Source organism: Bidens hawaiensis, unplaced genomic scaffold, assembly GCF_021521415.1.
Source record: "Bidens hawaiensis isolate Kalapana, Puna unplaced genomic scaffold, B.hawaiensis_p1.1 tig00027301_1, whole genome shotgun sequence".
NCBI classification, from domain to species: domain Eukaryota; kingdom Viridiplantae; phylum Streptophyta; class Magnoliopsida; order Asterales; family Asteraceae; genus Bidens; species Bidens hawaiensis.
Window position 1 is genome coordinate 256,058 of NW_027494408.1, and position 17,330 is coordinate 273,387.

General features: G+C 35.3%; 1 protein-coding gene across 1 annotated transcript; it reads left to right on the plus strand.

The window, feature by feature from the left end:
* The first annotated feature begins 11,587 nt into the window (after positions 1 to 11,587).
* LOC143575164 (bifunctional riboflavin biosynthesis protein RIBA 1, chloroplastic-like) lies at positions 11,588 to 16,766 on the plus strand. The gene is made up of 7 exons (XM_077059608.1): positions 11,588 to 11,680; positions 13,476 to 13,851; positions 14,758 to 14,979; positions 15,064 to 15,386; positions 15,836 to 15,965; positions 16,058 to 16,354; positions 16,445 to 16,766. The coding sequence occupies exons 1-7, from the start codon at positions 11,643 to 11,645 to the stop codon at positions 16,691 to 16,693; spliced, it is 1,635 nt and encodes a 544-aa protein (XP_076915723.1). The 5' UTR covers positions 11,588 to 11,642; the 3' UTR covers positions 16,694 to 16,766.
* The last annotated feature ends 564 nt before the right edge of the window (positions 16,767 to 17,330 follow it).

The window sequence follows — 17,330 nt, forward strand, 5'->3', positions numbered from 1 at the left end:
ATTGTTAGAACTTTCTTATTGAGTATTGATTGATGAATCTAAAACCCATGTAATATCTCTCTTTTGTTTATACATCTATATATTGTCTACATGAACCTATCTTGTATCTTGAAATATATTTTTATGTCAATCATATATCCTATCAGTTTTAAGAGAGAGTTTTATATTTTGTACTTTCATTTATGATGTATTTGCTGGAGACTAGACTAGGTTTGTTTGTGGATTGTGTTAGGAATCAAGTGGCAAAGCAGAAACAACCAACGCTCAGACTCTGAAGATAATAAGAAAACAAGTACACAAGATTTACGTGGTTCGGTCATGGGGACCTAAGCCTTCTAAGCCTTCACTAAACCCAACGAATTGTGTATGAAGCGAGAGAACTTGCACTAGAATGATCACATATGACTAAGAAAAAAAGTTGCATAGGCTGGGTGAGATCTAGAATAAACTTCATATATTATGCATACAAACTTGCTAATATCGGTCATCAAACCGCTTACCCATTAAGCTTTAAAATGATACTAAATGAAAATTTTACTCCTTTGTCCCTTAATATGTGTTCATAACCTTTAGTTTGTCGATCACATGCCACGTTCTCGACCCACCACCACCTCCTCTACCATTGACCTTGTCGAAACACGAAACGAATCTTACCTGATCCATGACGATGTTTCCACGGATTTTCGAGATGAACGAACCACGTCTTGATCTTCTTCTTCTTCGGCTGCGCCTGCGACCTGCAATCCTGAGACCTGCAATGGTTTCGGGGGTGTGGAGGTGACTGCTAAGATATCCTGAGGATTTATTGTTTACAGACACAAAAAGTGGTGGTGGCTCTTATTGAGCATGACCCATGATAAGGAGGTGGAGACCTCCTTATATAGAGTCTCATGGCCACCATCATGGTACCCTAATGGGCCTAGCCCAGTTAGGGTTACCTCCACAAAACCCCCTCGGCCCAATAACATCGTATTAGTCCATGTAATGAAATAAGCCAAACATAATAGATTTAGGGTCGTAGAACCGGGTTTTAATGTCGAAACACGAAATGAATCTTACCTGATCCATGACGATGTTTCCACGGATTTTCGAGATGAACGAACCACGTCTTGATCTTCTTCTTCTTCGGCTACGCCTGCAACCTGCAATCCTGAGACCTGCAATGGTTTCGGGGGTGTGGAGGTGACTGCTAAGATATCCTGAGGATTTCTTGTTTACAGACACAAAAAGTGGTGGTGGCTCTTATTGAGCATGACCCATGATAAGGAGGTGGAGACCTCCTTATATAGAGTCTCATGGCCACCATCATGGTACCCTAATGGGCCTAGCCCAGTTAGGGTTACCTCCACAAAACCCCCTCGGCCCAATAACATCGTATTAGTCCATGTAATGAAATAAGCCAAACATAATAGATTTAGGGTCGTAGAACCGGGTTTTAGTACCATACCCCTACAGTGTGGTGGTTCAGTCATCAGTTGGGTGAATCATCACCGTCACGGGCTTCGTTTTTTGGTATGAACCCTAAATCGGGTATCATTGTTCTAACACTTGGTGGCGGCCGACTTCTGATCTGCCATGGTTGTTGATTGTGGTGGCCGATGGCAACCATTGTTTAATAACAATCACGCCATTGTCAATTTGTTAACCGAGGTTAGTTGATTACTAAAATAATTCGCACTCTTCAATTTAGGCCATACCAAATTAAAGTGGCTAAAATCTTGATGATTCATGCTTTAGATGTATCGATGCTTATCTAAAACACATAAATTTTGCTACTTTGAAGGTTGGTATCCTTTTAAGATGGAATTAAGACATTGGAACCAATAACAATCACGCTTTTTGATGTTATAAGTTTAGTTTTAGTTTCAGCTTAAAGCTAGGAATAACATTTTGGATGTGTAGGCACATACTGAAAACAAATTGCATATGAAACATTCAATGTTTTGGGCTAATTTGCCTCAGTAATTACAGTTTCAATGATACTCACTTTTAGCGATGTGTTTGATTTTGATTTTTAACTTAGGTTGGTTACATTTCGAGCATGATGTTGATTATGACAAAATGTGAATCCGAGATTCAGGTGGAAGTGAACAAAAAATCAGCTTTTTGATTCTGGAGCCCCTGACCAAAAACAAATATTAAAAGTTATTTTGATGTCTGATCGGTTATTTACCAATTATCATCGTCAAATGTGGTCTACTGTTAACTGAACAACAATTGTATATAAGGCCTACTTTGAATTGGCTTGGTAGATAAGGGATATGATGGTCATGTATCCGAGCCCATGATGATAATAGCCTATCGTTACCGGGTTCTGATTCGTAACCGTTGGTGGCCTTTGAGTCGTATTGGCTAAAATTTACCGACTGTGATTCGGTGTTTTGCCACTGGCTTACCGGTGTTGATAACGACTATGGTGATTATATATCTGAGTCTATGATGATTTGTTTTCTTATTCGTTTATTTTGTGGACGTCAATGTAGTTTGAAAGAAGTTTTGGTTAATAAAAACATTTATGACTTACTTTGGTCAATAGCTATGATGATCATGTATCTGAGCCTACGATGATTGTCGTCTACCGTTGTCGGGTTCCAAATCAGAACCCTTGGTGACGGTGGAAATATAGTTTACTACTGTAATTTACCACCCCGGCAACCCGGGGTCAACCTACTTGTTTAATTTTATTTTGAAAAATGACAATTAAGCCTAACTTGCTTAATTGTTATCAATTGGAAATTTGGAATGTGCAAGTTATCTGGAGTGGGAGACGAACAGGTTAATGAAATTGTGAGTTTTGTCCATGCGATTTTGATAATGGGGATAAAGTTGTTCTGCATGCATCTCGATTTGGCTTGTATATTGATAGTGTGTGAAAAGATGAATGATTTGCTAATTTGAATGTATTGATGATCCAGCTAGAGTTATGGTAGAAACAAGAAAACATATCTCTTTTCATTTGGTTTATCAATTGTTAAAGCTCAAATTGGTTGTTTTAAACAAATTAAATCATGTAGAGATCAATTGTAATTTGTATTTTATTTATTACGTTTAATGAAGTTTGTTGTTTAAATGTCTATACGTAATATATTTAATATAACTTTTTATCCGGCCCATTTTGGTTTGACCGGTTTTGGTTTGACTTGATTTGTTATAGGTTGACTTTTTTGATACCCACTCGCTAAAATTTCTGGATCATTGGTCACTAGGATGTCCGATAACCATGACATGCAGAACTAGAATGCCTCTCAAGGTGCATCGGCCCATTAATGCTCCCCTCACAACGTGTATCAGTAGGTTCTCTTGTCAGTATTACCCCATCAACGTGCATTAGGGAGGGTCCTTATCGGTGCTTCCCACTCAATATGTGGTAGGGCGGGTCCTCTCACCGATGCCATCCCTCCTCCTCCTCCTCCTTCTAAATATAGGTATAAGTTAACCAAAATCAACAAGATATAGTCCAACTTTCCAACAATGCTCCTAGTTAACACCAACTCACCATCCTAATACATTCAAATTTCAGTTCTAACCTAAATTAAGTAACTATCCAACAATAGCCAAAATATGAATTCGAAATCCTCACACATTTAAAAATCAAATCTAACATAAATCAACAAGTAACAATCCAACAATATGCCAAGTTACTAACTTGCAATCCAAACACGTTCAAACCCAATTAAATCAACAATACGCAATGTAAGAATAGTGTCATTGAAGGACAACCATGTATTGATGATGAACCTTTAGCTTACATGATGTGTATAGACTGACTAGTCAGTTCAAAGTGTAAAATGCCCTCAAAAAATAAGCAAAGTAATGAAGATGGTCAGGTCAAAGTCAACGAAAGAGATTTCCCACCATAATATCATCTTGAAGATTGCTACTATTTATATTGGATGTAAAATAACTCGTATTCACTTTTGAAGGTGGACATATATATTGGGCCGATTGTATATTCCTCACGTATGGGCCCAATCCACCAATACAACTAGCTGCACTTAGACGTGCACAAAAAAACCGGTTCCGGAACCTAACCGATGGAACCGAACCGGAACCGGTTCCAGTTCCAACCCGGTTGGAACAATACCCGGTTTGGGTATTTTTGTACCCGAAAATCGTACCCGGTTCTCCTATTTGTATGTCTGTACCAGTTCCAACCTGGTTCCTACCCGGTTCTTAATTGGAACCGGTTCGGTTCGTACCCGGAAAAACCGGTTCCGACGGGTTTTTTTTGAAGGGTCAAACAAAAGTCAAACTAGCCGTTGGAACCGGTTCCAACGGTAATATAGCCGTTGGAACCGGTTTTTTAGACACCAATTAGCCGTTGGAACCGGTTCATGAGACACAAATCGTAATGAACGCAAACATCGGGGCATCTTGTTGTTTCGATCACCATAACAACGTCATCATTGGTTGCCATTTGTTGTCGGTTTAAGGTTAATTGTGGTTTGGAGTGTGTTTTATAGTTTTGGAAGTGGTTTAACAAGTAAACAAACAAACCTTGCTATTCATAGTAAGAAAATAACCTATTTATAGTTAAAAAAACCGGTTCCAACGGTCAAAAACGGCTATATAGCCGTTGGAACCGGTTCCTAACGGCTCTAATTTTTAAATTTCAAAAAAAACCGGTGGAACCGGTTTTTACGTAAAAACCGGTTCCGATTCATACCCTACCCGGTTCTTAAAAGTTCGCATATCTGGGCATCTGTTCGGGTCGGGAACCGAACCGGTTCTTGATTGGAACCGGTGCCATTTTACAACCCGGTGTAAAAAAACCGGTTTGGAACCGGTTCGGGTTTTCCATTTGAACCCGATTTGTGCACCTCTAGCTGCACTAGCCGTCTAGCATAAGCATGAAGCCCATGCACTTGAACAGGCCCCATATTGTCAACCATTTGTCAGGCCTTTAATATTCTCTAACCAATCAAACAGGTTTAGTCCATCACTCACCAATCTAGACTCTAGAGTAGAGGTGCACAAATCGGGTTTTCTAAATACTCGGGTTTGGGTATAGAATCGGTTTCGGGTATGACCGGGTACGGGTATGACCGGGTATTGGTAATAGTCGGGTAGGGTTCGGGTCGGGTATTGTCTCTAAAAATCATACCCTATGCATCGGGTTCGGGTAGGGTATAGAACCGGGTATTTGAATACCCTATTATTGGGTATTGAAAAAACTCTATTTACGGGTTTTTTCGGGTTTTTTTCCGGTATTTTTTTATATAGATTGGATTTTTTAAAAGTTTACACTTTTTAAGGGTATTATTCGGGTATTTTTAAGGTATTTTTCGGGTATACATCGGGTATTTGAAATACCCGGTTTCGGGTATTGGAAAACCTCGGTTCCTGGTTCGGGTATTACCGGGTACAAATCGGGTTTTCGGGTATTACCGGGTACAAATCGGGTCCAGTTCGGGTTCGGGTTTTAGTGCCAAAATGCATACCCTATCCGTACCCTACGGGTAGGGTCGGGTTCGGGTTCGGGTATTAAAAACCCGGGTATTAGAAAAACCGGTTCCGGGTATTTATTTCGTGTTCGGTTCCGGGTTCGGGTTTTTTTTGCACCTCTACTCTAGAGGTGCACATTTTCTCTTTCTTTTCAATTTGGTTCAGTTTTAAACTGGTTAGTTTAAGTCAACATTGGTCAAAACCGGTTTCAGGGGAAGTGACTTGGTTTAAATTCAGTTCGTAAAGGGAAAACCCCCGATTAGGATCGGTAGAAAACTAATTTGGTTTGGAACCGGTCTTAATTAAGAAAAGCTAACTTTTCTTTTTAGAAATAAACTCGTAGATTTTTTATGTTATAAAATTTAAAGTAAAAATAGACTTACAACTGAATTGCAACCGTTCTCATTTACTTTTTAATTCGAAAATTAAAATAAAAAGAAATCGCAATACATTTTTAAACTTAAGCCATTTATTTGTCGCCGTCATTGTCATTGTTTAGTGTTTACTCGTCATTGTTGTTGTTTTGTGTTTATTCCTTATTAAGTTTGTTTTGTTTTGATTGTAAAAATAAATATTTAAAGTATTAAGACGTGTAAAATTAGAAAATGAAATCCTTCTTCCGGGTCAAACGGGTCATATTCAGGATACCCAGTGATATGAGGGTCATCTTCGGGTTGTACCCGCCAACACACGAACACTACCTGTTTAACACCCAAGTACAAACCATTATCAGTTAAACCAAACGATTTCTTTAATAATGCTATAAGATTTGAACTCGAACATGTGATTAAAATGCTATTATCAATTATGGCAATTGTGTGACGTATGTTTATGTAATTATATACAAAACTCCTATCAGTTAATAGAATCTATATATATATATAACGTTAAAATATATATTTGATAGTTTTAGTTATTTTTCTTTTGTATTCAATTTAGAGTATACTAATACTAGTTTATACTTTCAAATTACTAAATTGTTTATCATGTTACTTGATTCTTATACCAGTCCAACCATCAAACCAATAAACAATACGCTATAAATGTTTGTATAAGTACTTGATCGGTCGATCCTTAGACGAGTATAACCGTCAAACCCGTAGAATAAACAGTATAAATATAACTAATTGATGCGGCTTTAAAAACGTTGCTTGTAGCACAATAATGTATTAAGATTACAATTAGTCAATTACAAATCGAATCACACTTTGAAGTTTGAATAAAGATATTAGTTTAGAAGAAGTTAGAACTTTAGATGCTGACCAACTTTTGAATAAAGATGTTGTTCAAACTTCAAAGTCAAATCTAGCATCCGCATCCAATTTTAATTTTTTTATAGTTATCGGCTCATAAAATTCACCACCTTGTGTCCCACCATATCATTTCAACGCGGGCTCTTCTACTTGATTAATAGAATAAGTTGATAGTTTTAGTTCTTTTTTTTTTAATCATCCCTATTGAGTTTTACTAAGACTAGATAAGTAGATGTTAATCGTTTACATTGATTTTGACGCTTTAAGCCAGACTCATCCAAGAACATCATTAAGGAGGAACCTGTCACTGTGGGAAAATCCCTTTGAGTTATGTTTCAAACTTGAGACCTCAAAGATTTCAAGACTTAACCATTACTCTCATGTCATTGGGTCAAAAGACCTATACATATTTAAAGAATAGTCCACACGTGTTACAATTTGTTCTAACCACCACCATTCATTTTGATAGAAATTAGTAATCAAATTCATATTTGCAAATCATAAAAGATCTTGATATTTGGTTCGAGACATTGTGAATACGATAATAAGTTGAAAGTATATTAGAAATTAAGAATGTGAATATGATAAAGATTAAATTGCAAAAAAAAGATCATGAAAACTATTATGGGTTTGTTTGGTATGAAGTAATGGAATAGGAGATGAAATGGAATGAGCGAGATAATGGAATGGACAATGTAATGAAATTGATCATTACCATTCCATTGACATGTTTGGTTACCATGTGGGAATGACATGATTTATTAAATTTTTTATTTTTAGTTTTTGGTAAGTTAGAATAAGCCGGAATAAAATAAAAATGGTAGTGAGTGGCGGTGGACGGCAAGCAGTAATGATGGTGGGCGGCGGCGGTGATGGGCGAGAGCGATTGGTGGTGGTGGCAGATGGTGGTGATAGTGGGTAGTGGTGGTGGCAATAGTGAGCGGCGGGTAGCGAGCGGTGGTGATGGCCGGGAGTGATGGTTGGTGGTGGCGGTGATGGGCGACAATGGTAGGTGGTGGGTGGTGGTTGATGGAGGCGGTGTTGGACAACGATGGTAGGCGGTGGTGGGTTGTTGGTTGCGGCAGTGGAGGCGGGGTGGCGGTGGTAGCGGGCGGCGGAGGCCGGTGGTGGTGGTGGCCGATGGCGGAGGTGATGGTGGGTGGAGGCGGTGGTGGATGGTGGTGAGAGGGTAATGTGTAGTAGTGGTGAGAGGGTGTTGGAGGTGATATGGTGTGAAAGAGGGATGAAATGAAAAAAAAAAATCAAGGGTTAGAGGGAATGGAATGAACTTGGTAATGAGTTATTACATTCCATTGACCAACCAAACACATTTTTTTTCATTCCATCATAATGATCCAATCCATTCCACCCCTCATTCATATATATAACAAACGCTACTTTAGAAATTTAGAATGGTCCTGAATGAAACAGTGCTATGTTTGGTTGTGAAGAATGATTGAAATAAACCAACTTTATCTCTCACGTAAAGTTTCATGTGTTGGGAAATATCATCATCATCATCGTACTCAGTATATCCCACCAATAGCAAAGCTATAGTAGGGTCTGAGGAGGGTAAGATGTAGACAGCCTTACCTCTACCCCATAAGGATAGAGAGGCTGCTTCCGGTGAGACCCCCGGCTCGATAGTAGTTTTGCATCAAGCCTTGGACATAAGGCACATAGCACTCAATCATCGGGACACCGGCTGATCGGTGCATGTACCCTTGTCTTTCGGCTATCAACGCCACTACATGATGCCTGATTAACCGTCCGTCACTTTTAACGTTATTTTCACGAGATTAGTAAAATAACGTCAAAATTAGTGCAATTTCACTTTTGCCCACCCGAGGGTTCACACATATATACATCATATGTATATATGTTTATATTATATATTTCGAATATACATTTAATTTTTTTAGTTTAATACAAAAACCTCATATATTGACTCGTGTCCAAAACAAGCCATGACCCGAACACACCTGTAGTGTTTACAAATTTATGTTCATTTATGAATACGAATAACACTTGGTGACTTCGTAACAGTATAAACTTTAAACAAACAAACACTCACTCACCTTAAATGAACATTTTTGTGATTGGTCTTCTTTAATTGTTTTTTCTTTCTTTACCTCTCGTTTAAACTAACAAATCTGAGCTTGTATATTCAACTCAAGATTCAAGAAACACATTGAAAAAGACAGAATTTGTTGGAAATAAACTTTTGAATTAGAGAAACCTCATAAAAAAATTAGAGAACTGAAAAACAAAAATGTGTAAGGAGTAATCACTAAAGTTCCTCCAAACTAAGTGTTAATTAGTTTAAGCCCAAGGCGTTTTCTTGCCAACTAGGCATGTGAATGCCCAAAACATCACCCCACTCCAGGAAGAAAGGGGGGGGGGGGGGGGGGGTGTCTCGTTAATGTGTGTTAAAGCCTTGAATACTAATCAAGTGGGGTCCATCCCCCAAATGCACCAATTAATTATTATTTTTTCTCTTTTATTTAATCTTTAGTCAGCCCACAACACATTATTTAAGAGTTGGTCAGTTAACGGTTTCCTGCCTACACCTCCTTGACGAAACGCTTAACTAGTGAGTTTTAGTTAACCCGCAACAGATAGTCTAAAGAGTTCAAAACAAACACCTAGACTCACTTCAAAACAAATAACCAGATAGAAAAGTTAAAATTCAAAACATTAACTCCAAATGAAAACTATTAAAAAACGCTTAGGAGTAAAATAGCCAACATGTTTACTAACAAGTTGTTTTCGAATTAACCTTTTTATATTTATTATCGTGCTATATTCGTGTCGGTGCCGTGTCAGAATTAATATGTTGACATCATGGGACCGCATCCACCTAGTGACACATGAGTGAGATTCGAAACTCGTCGTGTGAGAAATTATTATAAACTAGTTTAAGGCCCGTGTATTACACGGATAATTGATAAAAATTTTAAACTTTAACTATGAAGTGAATTACAGTCAACAAAATCATCATTTATTGTTAATACAATTTAATAAAAATTACATAAATAAAATTACACAAATATGTTATAAATAAGCAAAACTTTTCTTGTACACTACATTTGTGATTGTATAGGTTGGGATACATTTTTTTTTATCAAAAATCAAAATCTTTAGTCCATGCATGCTTGTAACTCTTGTTAAGGTAATATATATGTCTGTTTATAACTCTTGATATAGCCATATATAGTTATCTGTGCCACAAATAAGGTTATTCAATTACATACCGCGACCCTAGATATATGGTAATATATATCCATAATCCTAACAAAAAAATATTCATACACATAAAATGTCATACATTTTGATCAATTAATATATATGATGTCATTTGAAATCATTCGCTCATGTTTATCCAACAAAAAAACATGATTATTCCAAAAAAACAGATTACTTGAACTTTGATGATATAATCATCCTTAGAGTCTTTAGAATTTGAAATTGATTGATCATAATAAATTATTTGTTGTTATTAATATATTGCATATGACAAATTTTAATTAATTTTATATATTGAAATTAACAACTGTATAATCAAGAAACATATAAAACCCAAAAATTAAATATAACAAAATGATTTGTTTCATTTCATATGAGTGAAAAATGACAAAGATATAATAACCTTAAGGTCATGTTCAACTAACAGTAACTTTTTGTTTAAAAAAAATTGTGTATAGCTTTATTATTTTGAATATAAACTTTATTAGACACTTTAATTATGTATTACCCAACATGTAACACTAACTTAATCTCAAATTGTTGTATTTGTATAAAAATAAAATTACTAAGTTAATATAATATTGAAATGATGAAAATAACTGATGAAAACGATATTCTAGGTTTCCATATCCTAAATGACTTTTGGAAAGCGAAAATAGTGAAAAAGGATTGAAACATATTTTTTAGTTTAAAAATTTGAATGCTTTTAATTAAGTAATATTTGTCTTATAAGACATATTAAATTAAATATATTTGAATGTATAAAAAAAGTATAAATCAAATCATAAAATATATGTTTCTGAAACATTTTTGTCTGAGTTATGAAAGAAAAATATGGGAAACTAAATATTGATCTTCTTGTTAAGAATCATTTACACTACACAAAAAAATTATATAAATAAATGATGGATAGTTCATAAAGTAAATCGTTATTCATATGGATTATAATTATGATATTCAACTTCAATGATTTAATGTTAAACACCAAGATATATATATATAATATGTATTCTTCATGTTTGCAATATTTATACAAAATGTTTGGAGAAATTAAGAAAATACATATTTTCTTGAGTTCAAATACATATGAGAAAAATTTAAATCCAAATTTGGAACTAATCTTATGTAAAAAAAATTATGCAGGACTGCTCCAATACCAGTTTAAAAACAAGTTATAGTTTACTATGAATTTAAAATTTATTCTAATAGATCTGCAACTTCAATTTTGATATTTCTTTATTCTCTTATCTTTCACCATTAATGTTAATGAATCGAATATGATTTACATTTAATAAAAATAAACTTGAATTCATATATTGAAATAACTTAAAATATAGAGATCATGTTTTCAAATGTTGACAAAAGGGTGAAAAAGGTTATAAGAGTGACAAGTGGTAATAAAAATTGATAGTTATTTATTAGAATTGATAGATATTTGTTTTTTTTAGATATTCAAAGAATGGCTAGAAAGTGCATGACCCTTTTTCTCTTTCAACAAACCCACCCACCCACCCACCCACCCGTCCTTTCCTACCTGTTTCATTTCATTCCACACTCCTTGCTATCTTATTATAAATATTAATAAATCAACACCCAATTTGCCTTCTATCTTCATTTCTTCATCAAATCAAATCAATTCAATTCAATTCAATTCAAATCCTCCATCTCTTCAATTCGGAGCCCCGTTTCAACGCATCCATGGCTTCCATTAACATGTCTCCTCTACTCCGCTCAAAGTAACCTCTTCTCTTCCTATTCAATTGCATGCTTATTCACATCGATTCAAATTCACAGTTTACTTTTATCGATTATTGTTTGTGTATCATTAATTTGCCTATAGCTCGATCTAGTTGTTGATTTTTAATCCATCGTTACCTATAGCAATTGATTACACGGTTTTAGGATTCTAATTGATTGTAATTTCACGTAGATATTTATAATTATTACAAACAGAAACCCTAGGTCTGGAATTGGTTTTGAAGCTTAATCTGCTCAAATTAAGAGTTGTGGTTGGGATCTAATATTTCATTATAATCGTAATAATGACAGTATAGATTGATTCTGTGTAGAATATAATATTATATAATAGTTGAATTTTTTAACTTATTATCCTCAAGAGGAAAAGTCATAATATTATAGTTGGGATTTAATTAACAAATTTGCTAGTATTTGGTAAGAATATTCTTTATCATTACAAAACATTTAGAGACAAAAGTGTTTCGGCTTCGGTTTTGATCAACCTGGACCATTTCTTTAGACCATCGTCTAAATAGAATCTGCTTTTTTTTTGCCATTTTCTACAAGATAATAATTCCTTTTCGTATGTAAATTCTGGAAATCTTTTAATTGGAATAATCTATTTTTTTCATTAAATACAAAGCACGGATCATAATGATTTTGGCTCATTGTGTTACTTTAATGTATGGGTAGTTTCAATACTTTGCTGATGCTTGTAACTTTCATTAAACTATATTTCAAACATTGTAGAAATTTTCCGCTCGATCCGGTTGCTTTTGTTTTGTTTGTTTTATAATTGATCGATAGTTACCTATAGCAAACGATTACACGATTCTAGGATTGTTGTTGACTTGTTTCAAACATATATTTCTAATTTGGTGTTTTGAACTTAATTACACACAGAAACCCTAGCACTGGAATTGGATGTGAAGCTTATTCTGTTCAAATTCTGAGTTGTGGTTTCTTTGATTAGATTCCTGTAGATAGGGTAGGGATCCAATATTTCATTGCAATCATAATTGACAGTATTGATTCTGTGTATAATATAATATTATGTTGAAACACTTCATTTATCTGACTAGTGACCAAAGTTGAATGTTTTAACTTATCCACAAACTGTGCTAGGATTTATTCCCTTGTTATTTGCTTTAGATTTGGAAAGCATATTCTTCGTCATTACAAAAAATTTAGGGTCCCATTAGAGACAAAAGTGTTTTTGACTTCGATTTTGATCAACATAGACCCTTCCTTTAGAATATCTTATAATTAGAATCTGCAAAATTTTTTTTTTGCCTTTTTCTACATGATAAAAATTCTTTTTCATATGCAATTTCTGGAAATGTTTTAATTGGAATCGCATATTTGTTAATTAGTATCCTACAAAACATGGATCATAATGATTTTGGCTCAATCTATTTCTTTATTGTATGGGGTAGTTATAATACTTTGCTAATGGTCATAGCTAAAATTAAACCATAATATATACTTTCAAGCATTGAATTAAACTATATTATATTCTTTGTGGCCTTTGGTTAGTTGGTTTTAAATGATGTAACTACAGATGACAATTTCAAACCATTTACTTGTGAGTGGGTAGATTTGGGTTGCGTTTTATCTTAACAATGGTCAAATCGGTCAAACATGATGAAAGTCACCCAATGTCTTGTATAAAATGCATTCAACATCCTACATCATTTTATTCAAAGATAGAGACTATTGCCGCTATTATACCGTGCTGTATTAATAATAAACACACTCATCCAATCGTTTTATTCTGTAATCACAATTATGCAGGATGATCACAAATGTGAGCTCGTATAATGGTCATCACTTTGTAAACCTATTTTCATCCAATGGGCATGCATCCGAGGCGTTTCCTCATCTTGGTGCTAGATCATGCTCCAAAAGTAAAGGTGATGGTAGGCTCAGAGCTTCATTATTGCCTATAGATGGCAGTTTTTCTGCTAATGAAAAAAGAGTTAATGGTGTAAGTGTATCATCATCTGGGATAGTGATACAGCCTGATTCAATAGCTTTGGGTACCTTAGCAGCTGACACAACTCCTAGCATGAATGATTTTTCTAATGCTACTGATGAGTATGATTTGGATCAGCCCACCCCGGGCTTCGCATCCATTCCTGAGGCGATTGAAGATATACGACAAGGAAAGGTTTGTTTTCTTTCGTAGCGTCTTTGTTTGTAAATTACAAAAGGTTTCTGTTTTTCTGTCCTGTGAGGATAAAAACTCAAAACTGTATGATATAACCCCTTACCCAAAAATAAGTAGAATGTTTGACTGGAGCTCGTCCAGGCTTGAGTTCGACTCGTTTTTACTTACGAGAGGTCGAGCTCGTTGAACTTACGGGTGCTCGAGCTTGTATCTATTTATATGGTTCCAGGCTTCCAGCTCTTCTCATAAGTAGTTTTTCAAGCTCGAGCCTGGGTTGGGGCTCGACTCATTTATTATTTATTAATTAATTTAAATACATTTATAGTTGTTTTTATATATTTAGTTAATAGTTTTTATATATAACCTAAAATATATTGTTTAGTTTTTATTATTATTGTCATTATATAGAATAATAGTTATTTTAAAGTTATATATTTAGTATGTTAGATGAAAAGGTATATGTATAATAAGCTCGTTTAGGCTCGCGTGCCAGCTCGAGCTTGATAAGTGAAGCTCGGGCTCGCTTATTAAACAAGCTTATTTTTAGGCTTGAGTTCGCTTAAGCTTGGCTCGATTTGAGCTTTTAGTGAACCAGTCTCAAGTAGCGCTCATGAGCGACTTGGCTTGTTTGGACAATTAGACCCTTAATTAAAATGGGCACTATTTTTCACGGGTCAAAACAGGCTGGGTTGGTTCAAAACAGGATTTTTAAAACCCGATTTTGAAACATGTCTTCACTAAAAGTAATCAGTTAAAATAAAGGGTTATCGATACTGCTGCGATTATTTGGGGTTGGAGAAAGCATATATCTTAATGTACCATTTAAATCTTTAATTTGAATTTCTTACAAGTTACAAACTAGGGTGCAATTTTATTTTTTTACCAATTTTGTCATTCATATTGCAGATGGTAGTGGTTGTTGATGATGAATGCAGAGAAAACGAAGGAGACTTAATAATGGCAGCATCATGTGTCACACCAGAGGCCATGGCTTTTATTGTTAAGCATGGAACTGGGATTGTTTGTGTAAGCATGAAAGCTGAAGATTTGGATCGATTAGAACTCCCGTTAATGGTTAATCATAAAGATAATGAAGAAAAACTCACAACAGCCTTCACAGTATCAGTGGTATGTAAAGATAATCACTTTCATACAGCAATGTCAAACAACCCATAAATAGTCAGATAAATAATTATAATTATGAACTTGTAGGATGCAAAACACGGCACCACTACGGGTGTATCAGCTAATGATAGGGCAACAACCATAAAAGCTTTAGCTTCAAAAGATTCACAACCCTCGGATTTCAACCGCCCGGGTCATATCTTTCCACTGAAATATAGAGAAGGCGGTGTTTTAAAACGAGCGGGCCATACGGAAGCTTCTGTTGACCTAGCTATGTTAGCTGGGTATGACCCAGTAGCCGTTTTATGTGAGATTGTGGATGATGATGGTTCCATGGCTAGATTGCCAAAGCTTAAGGAATTTGTCAAAAGGGAAAATTTGAAGATTATATCTATTGCTGATCTAATCAGGTAAATAACGATCTTATTAGCTAGTTTGTTCTTCATGGGTTGACCCAGTACACTTTTTATCCAATATGTATCAAATGTTTTCTGTTTGACTTGTTTTCTTTTATGCTAGTTTTTATTAGGGTTTTTGCACCCATTTGACATATTATGAGACCCGAATTTGGCCCATTCATGAGTGAATGGGTTGAAAGGTGGCCCAAAACACCTTTTGTCAAAATGTATCAAATATTTTTATTGTTGATAAGTGAGTTAAACATGATAACCAATAAGTTATTCAATAATAATATAATCTGACTTGCTTTCTTTTATGCTAGTTTTATTAGGGTTTTTCTACCCGTTTGACATATTGAGAGAGAAAAATAACCCGAATTGACCCGTTCATAAGTAAACGGGTTGAAATTAATAACCCGTGAATTCATGAAGTATTGAAGTATGGGGTTTAAATTTGGCAGGTATAGAAGAAAGACGGATAAGCTAGTGGAGCGTGCTTCAGCTGCACGCATACCTACTACGTGGGGCCCATTTGTTGCCTATTGTTATAGATCAGTGTTGGATGGAATCGAACATATTGCCATGGTTAAGGTGAGGAAACTCTTACAAAATATTGTTTAGAGGTAAAAATTCATTGATTGGGCTTAATTATCAATATGATTTGGATTCTCGTTTTAAAACAGGGTGACATTGGGGATGGAAAAGACATCCTCGTTAGGGTACATTCAGAATGCTTAACGGGTGACATATTCGGGTCAGCTAGATGTGATTGTGGTAATCAGTTGGCCCTTGCAATGCAACAAATTGAAGAAGCTGGTAGGGGCGTTTTGGTATATCTACGAGGTCATGAGGGAAGAGGTATCGGGTTAGGCCACAAACTTCGTGCTTATAACCTTCAAGATGATGGTCGTGATACAGTCGAAGCCAATGAAGAGCTCGGTTTGCCCGTTGATTCAAGGGAGTACGGTATTGGCGCACAGGTAACTTCACATACATATAAATTAATAAACGATATACATCTTGTATAAATGATTAATATATGTTAATTAACTACATCTGCTGATATGCAGATTTTGAGAGATTTGGGAGTTAGAACAATGAAGTTGATGACAAACAACCCTGCTAAGTACAGTGGGCTCAAGGGCTATGGCTTAGAAGTTGCAGGCCGAGTTCCGCTTCTGACTCCGATTACGAAGCACAATAAACGATATCTTGAGACCAAACGGGCTAAGATGGGTCACGTTTATGGCTCTGGTGTACCGAACCTTATTACCAAAAACGACGAACCAACCGACCAGAATTCGAACCCAAGTGTTTAAGTTCAGGTTCATTGGCTCGATTGACTCACATTCTTTTCATACTAGCCTCATCAAATTCTTTCTTTGAAATCGATTTTATATATAATACTTGTTATTGGATTGGATGATGATTATGTGTGTGTTTAGGTGTCAGTTATGATTTAACTAGAGGTGTTATTATATAAATTTTCATCAAAAGAACACATAATGTTGGTTTAAGAGACACATTTTGGCAAGTGCTTTAACACAGTTTTATTTTATATTATTTTTGTATTTTACGATGTGTTATATTTGGGGGAAAGCTAATTTTAGGTAAGTTGAATAATAGAACAAGTTGGCTTATAAGGGCAACGGAATTACTTATTAGAGGGGCTAAAACGCGCTTTTTTTCATCCCACGTCAAAGCGACTAACATGTTTTTTCTGATTTTATGCGTAGTGGTTGAAGTCTTTGTAATAATTAAATAATTTTTAACTATATGAATAAATGAATCAGTTATAAAAAGTGGGTGAAATAAATATGGGTTTATTATTCGTTGGTTGGGCAAGTAGGGCCCACACAAAAAAATATAGGTTGGTTTTCTTTGAAAACGCCTATCTACATGTACAGTTGTGTTTGGGCGTTTTTTATGCAAAAACATGGGTGATAAAGCCCCCAA

Excerpts from the sequence above, each read along its gene's own strand:
- LOC143575164 (XM_077059608.1), top strand. The coding sequence starts at position 11,643 with ATGGCTTCCATTAACATGTCTCCTCTACTCCGCTCAAA. Across the intron at positions 14,980-15,063 it reads CAGCCTTCACAGTATCAGTG|GATGCAAAACACGGCACCAC; the intron begins GTATGTAAAGAT and ends ATGAACTTGTAG. Across the intron at positions 16,355-16,444 it reads AGTACGGTATTGGCGCACAG|ATTTTGAGAGATTTGGGAGT; the intron begins GTAACTTCACAT and ends GCTGATATGCAG.